Source organism: Piliocolobus tephrosceles, chromosome 6 (assembly GCF_002776525.5).
Source record: "Piliocolobus tephrosceles isolate RC106 chromosome 6, ASM277652v3, whole genome shotgun sequence".
NCBI lineage: Eukaryota > Metazoa > Chordata > Mammalia > Primates > Cercopithecidae > Piliocolobus > Piliocolobus tephrosceles.
Window position 1 is genome coordinate 93,264,592 of NC_045439.1, and position 8,057 is coordinate 93,272,648.

Here is an 8,057-nt window from a genome sequence, read left to right on the forward strand (position 1 = left end):
TTCACACTTAGTAGGTGGTCAGGTTGCTTGTCTGCTGTTGTTACTACTGTTTTTGTTATGAGCACAACAGAGTAGGTAAAATACTAGACACATTCATTATTTTTAAAAAACATTTTTCAGAAGGCAAAAGAATAGATGCAGAATCCTATAATTTCCCTGCCATCCCTGCCTCACAACCTGTCATAGTGTCTTTTTAATTTTTTTTTTTTTTTTTTTAGACAGTCTTGCTCTGTCACCCAGGCTGGAATGCAGTGGCGTGATCTTGGCTCACTGCAACCTCCACCTCCTGGGTTCAAGTGATTCTCCAGCCTCAGCCTCCCTAGTAGCTCGGATTACAGGCACACACCATCACATCCACCTAATTTTTGTATTTATAGTGGAGATGGGGTTTCACCATGTTGCCAGGCTGGTCTTGATCTCCTGACCTTAAGTGATCCACCCACCTTGGCCTCCCAAAGTGCTGGGATTACAGGGTGAGCCAGCACACCCGGCCTAAAGTGTCTTGAATCCTTACACTAATTACAAGCCACTGAGGTTTATGTCTCAGTCACACTTGTCATAGCTCTGCAGAGACCACTCTGAAAAATCTGCTGGAATGCATTCATGTTAGTTTTTCAGTAAATAAATCATTATTCTCAAAGATCCAAAACAATGAATTAATTTTAATAAGAAAGCTTAATTTAATAAGAGACTCTCCAGTATTACTCTTCCAAAACAGTGGTTTTCAAAGTGTATTCCCCAGACCCACAGCTTCACTATCTCCAGGGAACTTGTTAGAAATGCAGATCTTTGGGCCCCATCCCTTACCTACTGAATCACAAACTCTGGGGGATGAGCACAACATTCTGTTAGCACAAGTCCTCCAGGTGATTCTGATGCATATTAAAGTTAGAGAATCACTAATCTATAGCCAGGCGCGGTGGCTCATGCCTGTAATCCCAGCACTTTGAGAGGCTGAGGCAGGTGAATCACCTGAGGTCAGGAGTTCAAGATCAGCCTGGCCAACATGATGAAACCTCATCTGTACTAAAAATACAAAATTGGGATACAAATATAATTTGTATTTGTATTTGGTGTACAAAAATACAAAACTGGGATTACAGGTGTAAGCCACTGTACATGGCCAATAGCAATATTTTCATCTGCATGAACAAAAGTGCAGAAGCAAAGTGTTCTGTTTATTGACAGTAGGCGTAGCACAGCCCCGAAGCAGGGGCTTGGGAGGAAAGTGTGCTTACCTGACAGATGCCACTGATACACATGTCCAAGGAGTCCGTGTTGCAACGAGTTCCATCCAGTACCTTAGGTGCCAGCTCCACCACCAAGTTTTGTCCTCGTGCATGACACCTGAGTGCACACGGCGCAGCAGGATCATTATATTGTGGAAGCCATTCATAATAACGCCCCTGATACTGGACATCATTGTAGGCTGAGCACTGCTGGGCTCTGAAATCTTCTGCATCTGGAGGGCAGTCCTGGGGACAGAGGGAAAAGGCCACATGCACATCACCCAGTGAGAGAGGCGAACAGATAGTGAAATAAGTTAACCAGAATCTCATGAGACCACACCCCACTTGCCTCTATCTGGGAGTCACCTAATTCCCTGTCATTGTTGTGTTTAATTCATCTGTCTTTCCTCCCGTCAGGCTCCCTCCCATATCTTCACTGGTACCAAGTACCTGCCTTCAACTGGCTATAGGATGGATGGCAGAAAACATAGCTTGTTCAAATTCTGTTTACAACAAAAGCAAATAAATTCTAAGTAAATGCCTTCAGTTGCTCTCATAATATAAAGTGTTTGTACAAATATTGATGACTCGTTGATCTTTTTACCAAATTACTGATTCCGCCCACCAGTATTTCCACAGCAAGATACTAGTTGAGAAAAGTGTTTATTCATCAAAAATCTACTTTTAATATGTCAAACTTCATAATTAAAGAAAACAGATACAAAAAAGCAATATAGCTGCCAGGCACGGTGGCTCACGTCTGTAATCCCAGCACTTTGGGTGGCTGAGGCGGGCGGATCACCCGAGGTCAGGAGTTCCAGAACAGCTTGGCCAAAACAGTGAAACCCTGTCTCTACGAAAAATATAAGAATTAGCTGGGTGTGGTGGCGCATGCCTATAGTCCCAGCTACTCACGAGGCTGAGGCAGGAGACTGCTTAAACCTGGGAGGTGGAGGTTGCAGTGAGCCAAGATTGTGCCACTGCACTCCAGCCTGAGCAACAGAGCAAGACTCTGTCGCAAAAAAAAAAAAAGAAAAAGAAAGAAACCAAACACACACACACCATAAAGTATTTTATATTTTTATTATGAAAGTAATAAATATTCATTCTAAAAACTTTGGAAAATAGTTTCTACTCAACAAAAGAATAAATAACATAGATCTTTTGTATCTAAATCTTTACACAAATCTTGATTATTTACCGAGGAACTCTTTCTGGAAATAAAGTTCTGCATCCAGGGTTATACACATTTTATAGACTAGTCAAAATATTGCAAAATTGCCCTCCACTATAATTTTCTAGTTTTTTTCCCAATCAGAAGTATAAAATATAACTTCATTGTTTTCATTTGCATTTTCTTTTTGAGATACAGTCTTGCTTTGTCACCTAGGCTGGACCTCCCAGGTTCAAGTGATTCTCCTATCTCAGCCTCTCGAGTGGCTGGGATTACAGGCTCCTGCCACCATGCCTGGCTAATTTGTTTTTGCATTTTTAATAGAGATGGGTTTTCACCATGTTGGCCAGGCTGGTCTCAAACTCCTGACCTCAAGTGATTCACCCATCTCAGCCTCCCAAAGTGTTGGGATTAGAGGTGTGAGCCACCATGCCCAGCTTGCATTTTCTTTTTATTGTTTAATATCTTTTCATGTATTAATTCTTCAAATTTTTGTATTAATTCTACAAAAATTTCTTGTTTTATATCCTTTATCCATTGGCATTTTTGTCTTTTTATTTTTTCATCAGATGAAACTATTAAACTTCATAGAGAAATTATCAACTCTTCGCCATTTCTGTTGGAAATATTTTCCCCATTTCATTTTGTTTTTAGTACTTTGTAAAGTCAAAAAGTTTTACATTTTCATGCAGTCAGCTCTATTAATATTTCCCCTTAAAGTTTTTTTCTTTATTAATGGGCTTAGAAATGCTTTCCCACTCTGCTCTGAGAACAGATAAATACTTAAATGTATTTTCCTAGTTCCTTTACAGATTAGCAGTCATATTTAACTATTTATTATATTTGGAATTTATTTAGATGAATCATTTAAGTTAGAAATCTAGCTTTATTTTTTTTCACAAATAGATATTGATAAATTATCAGCCAGGATTCTTAAATACAATTTTCCTCTTTTAGCTACTTGACTTTTGTATTTTATTGTTTACACTTTGAGCCTTTACAAAATTCCTTAAATCCTTTTTGGAAGTAGATAGGGAATAAATAGAATATAATTAACAAACATTCTTCTGAGATTAGTTGTATTATTTTGCTGTAAAACATTCCAAAATCCTATATTGCATCAACATTTTTGTTTTCTTAGCAAAACTAAACCAGGTTACACTAATAGAAGCAAGTCAAAATGAAGAAGACTAAAACTGGATGACTTTTTCTTTAGTCAGGGTCTTACTCTGTCACCCAGGATGGAGCACAGTGGCATGATCACAGCTCACTGCAGCCTTGACCTCCAGAGCTCAGGTGATCCTCCCATCTCCGTCTCCCAGGTAGCTGGGACTACAGGCATGCGCCACTACACCCAGCTAATTTTTTGTAGAGACAGTTTTGTCATGTTGCCCATGCTGGTCTCAAACTCCTGGGCTCAGGCAATCTGCCTGCCTCAGCCTCCCAAAGTGCTGGGATTACAGGCATGAACCACCAGGCCAGGCAAGATGACTTTTCTCTGTTGAAATGAGGACTGTATCCTCCATCTGGCCATAGGAAGGATCATCAATTACAAAATTACATCACCTCCTCTTCCTCCAGCCATGGCTAGTTTTCTCTATATCTCACTCTTTGAAACCAACCAAAGGAAAGTGTCTAAGAGAACAGGATGCAAGCAACTTCTCTGCATTAGGCTCAACGGGAACATTCTCTAGGGACTGAATGTGCCGGCTAGCTAACTCTCGACTCCCTTAAATTCCATAAACCAATGAAGTTTCACAAAATTAACAGGAGTTAATTAGAGGAAGACACCTTAGGATGTCAGTCTTAGGGTGGCCAGATTTGTACATGTGACCAGCCCCCTTGGCCACAGCTGACTATCCAGAGGCAAACATCTGGTACATACCAGGTCAATCTTTCTCAGAAATTTGGAATTGCAACAAAAGAGCTGGAGCTAAGAGAGTTAAGAACTCATATCAATCTAGGGTTGGACTCGCCATTTCCTTTATAAGATTCATGGTGAAGCAAAGCAAGCCGGTTCCCACAGCAAAGAAGAATGAATTCAATAAGAAAGGAGGAGGAAAGATAGTAAAATATGCATTTAAATAGGAATAAGTAACCTGTGTTCCTCATTTTCTGATTTCTGGCTCCAGGCCCTCAAGGCCTGCTTATGCTTAAATTCCCTTAAAACCCCACATATCCATCCAGTGAATCCCCTTTATCCTGAGCTAATGTAAGTGGACTTCTGTTCTTAGCATATGATGCTATCTGATTAAGGCAGCCTGATATCCAAATCATGCTTTCTAGTTTCCCAGGGGAAATCACTGACATTCTCTTTTTACCACCACTCTTTGAACTAGGTAGGTCAGGATTATTACCTTCACTCTATAAATAGAGAAAACCATGACCTAGGAGGGGTGGCACCCAAGATAGACGAATAGGAGCAGCTGCAGCCTCCAGCTCGCAGCGTGAGTGACACAGAAGACAGGTGATTTCTGCATTTTCAACTGAGGTGCAGACCGATACATCACACCTCTCACGGCTGGGTACACCCTGAGACAAAGCTTCCAGAGCAAGAATCAGACAGCAACATTCGCTGTTCAGCAATATTCTATCTTCTGCAGCCTCCGTTGCTGATACCCAGGCAAACAGGGTCTGGAGTGGACCTCAAGCAAACTCCAACAGACCTGCAGCTGAGGGTCCTAACTGTTAGAAGGAAAACTAACAAACAGAAAGGACACCCACACCAAAACCCCATCAATACGTCACCATCATCAAAGAACAAAGGCAGATAAAACTGCAAAGATGGGGAAAAAGCAGTGCAGAAAAGCTGGAAATTCAAAAAATCAGAGCGCATCTCCCAGGGAACAAAGCTGGACAGAGAATGACTTTCATGAGTTGAGAGAACAAGGCTTCAGTCGATCAAACTTCTCCCAGCTAAAGGAGGAACTACGTAACCAGCACAAAGAAACTAAAAACCTTGGAAAAATAATGGATGAATGGATAACTAGAATAATCAGTGAAGAGAAGACCATAAAAGAACTGATAGAGATGAAAACCATGACACGAGAACTACATCACAGCACAACCTTCAGTAACTGACTCAATCAACTGGAAGAAAGATTATCAGTGATTGAAGATCAAATGAATGAAATGAAACAAGAAGAGAAATGCAGAGAAAAAAGAGTAAAAAGAAATGAACAAAGCCTCCAAGAAATATGGGATTATGTGAAAAGACCAAATCTACCTCCGATTGCTGTGCCTGAAAGTGATGGGAAAAATGGAACCAAGTTGGAAAACACTCTTCAGGATATCATCCAGGAGAACTTCCCCAACCTAGTGAGGCAGGCCAACATTCAAATTCAGGAAATACAGGGAACACCACAAAGATACTCCTCCAGAAGAGCAACTCCAAGACACAACTGTCAGATTCACCAAAGTTGAAATGAAGGAAAAAATCTTAAGGGCAGCCACAGAGAAAGGTCGGGTTACACACAAAGGGAAGCCCATCAGACTAACAGCAGATCTCTTGGCAGAAACTCTACAAGCCAGAAGAGAGTGGGGGCCAATATTCAATGTTCTTAAACAAAAGTATTTTCAACCCAGAATTTCATATCCAGCCAAATTAAGTTTCACAAGTGAAGGAGAAATAAAATCCTTTACAGACAAGCAAATGCTTACATATTTTGTCACCATCAGGCCTGCCCTACAAGAGACCCTGAAGGAAGCACTAAACATGGAAAGGAACAACCGGTACCAGCCATTGCAAAAACATACCAAAATGTAAAGTCCATCGATGCTAGGAAGAAACTGCATCAACTAACGAGCAAAATAACTAGCTAATATCATAATGACAGGATAAAGTTCACACATAACAATATTGACCTTAAATGTAAATGGACTAAATGGTCCAATTAAAAGACACAGACTGGCAAACTGGATAAAGAGTCAAGACCCATCAGTGTGCTGTCTTCAGGAGACCCATCTCACATGCAGAGACACACATAGGCTCATAATAAAGGGATGGAGGAAGATCGACCAAGCAAATGGAAAACAAAAAAAAGCAGGGGTTGCAGTACTAGTCTCTGATAAAACAGACTTTAAACCATCAAAGATCAAAAGAGACAAAGAAGGCCATTACATAATGGTAAAGGGATCAATCCATCAGGAAGAGCTAACTATCCTAAATATATATGCACCCAATACAGGAGCACCCAGATTCATAAAGCAAGTCCTTAGAGACTTACAAAGAGACTTAGACTCCCATACAATAATAACGGGACACTTTAACACCCCACTGTCAACATTAGACAAATCACAAGTCAGAAAGCTAACAAGGATATCCAGGAATCGAACTCAAATCTGCACCAAGCGGACCTAATAGACATCTACAGAACTCTCCACCCCAAATCAACAGAATATACATTCTTCTCAGCACCACATTGCACTTATTCCAAAATTGACCACATAGTTGGAAGTAAAGCACTCCTCAGCAAATGTACAAGAACAGAAATTATAACAAACTGTCTCCCAAAAGACAGTGCAATCAAACTAGAATTCGGGACTAAGAAACTCAATCAAAACCACTCAACTACACAGAAACTGAACAACCTGCTCCTGAATGCCTACTGGGTACATAATGAAATGAAGGCAGAAATAAAGATGTTCTTTGAAACCAATGACAATGAAGATACAACATACCAGAATCTCTGGGACACATTTAAAGCAGTGTGTAGAGGGAAATTTATAGCACTAAATGCCCACAAGAGAAAGCTGGAAAGATCTAAAATTGACACCCTAATATCACAATTAAAGGAACTAGAGAAGCAAGAGCAAACACATTCAAAAGCTAGCAGAAGGCAAGAAATAATGAAGATCAGAGCAGAACTGAAGGAGATAGAGACACAAAAAACCCTCCAAAAAATCAATGAATCCAGGAGCTGGTTTCTTGAAAAGATCAAGAAAATTGATAGAAAACTAGCAAGACTAATAGAGAAGAATAAATTGACGCAATAACAAATGATAAAGGGGATATCACCACCGACCCCACAGAAATACAAACTACCATTGGAGAATACTATAACCATCTCTATGCAAATAAACTAGAAAACCTAGAAGAAATGGATAATTTCTTGGACACTTACACTCTCCCAAGATGAAACCAGGAAGAAGTTGAATCCCTGAATAGACCAATAGCAGGCTCTGAAATTGAGGCAATAATTAATAGCCTACTAACCAAAAAAAGTCCAGGACCAGACAGATTCACAGCCGAATTCTACCAGAGGTACAAGGAGGAGCTGTTACCATTCCTTCTGAAACTATTCCAATCAATAGAAAAAGAGGGAATCCTCCCTAACTCATTTTATGAGGCCAACATCATCCTGATACCAAAGCCTGACAGAGACACAACAAAAAAAGAATTTTATACCAATATCCCTGATAAACATCAATGCCAAAATCCTCAATAAAATACTGGCAAGCCAAATTCAGCAGCACATCAAAAAGCTTATCCACCATGATCAAGTAGGCTACATCCCTGGGATGCAAGGCTGGTTCAACATTCGCAAATCAATAAACATAATCCAGCATATAAAAAGAACCAAAGACAAAAACCACATGATTATCTCAATAGATGCAGAAAAGGCTTTTGACAAAATTCAACAGCCCTTCATGCT

General features: G+C 40.1%; 1 protein-coding gene across 1 annotated transcript in view; it reads right to left on the reverse strand.

Moving 5' to 3' along the window:
- The window catches only part of ADAMTSL3 (ADAMTS like 3), a 408,397-nt gene that overhangs the window by 236,857 nt on the left and 163,483 nt on the right, over positions 1 to 8,057 (reverse strand). Inside the window, 1 exon segment of the mRNA XM_026448334.1 lies at positions 1,239 to 1,475. Within this exon segment, the coding sequence (XP_026304119.1) occupies positions 1,239 to 1,475 (237 nt within the window).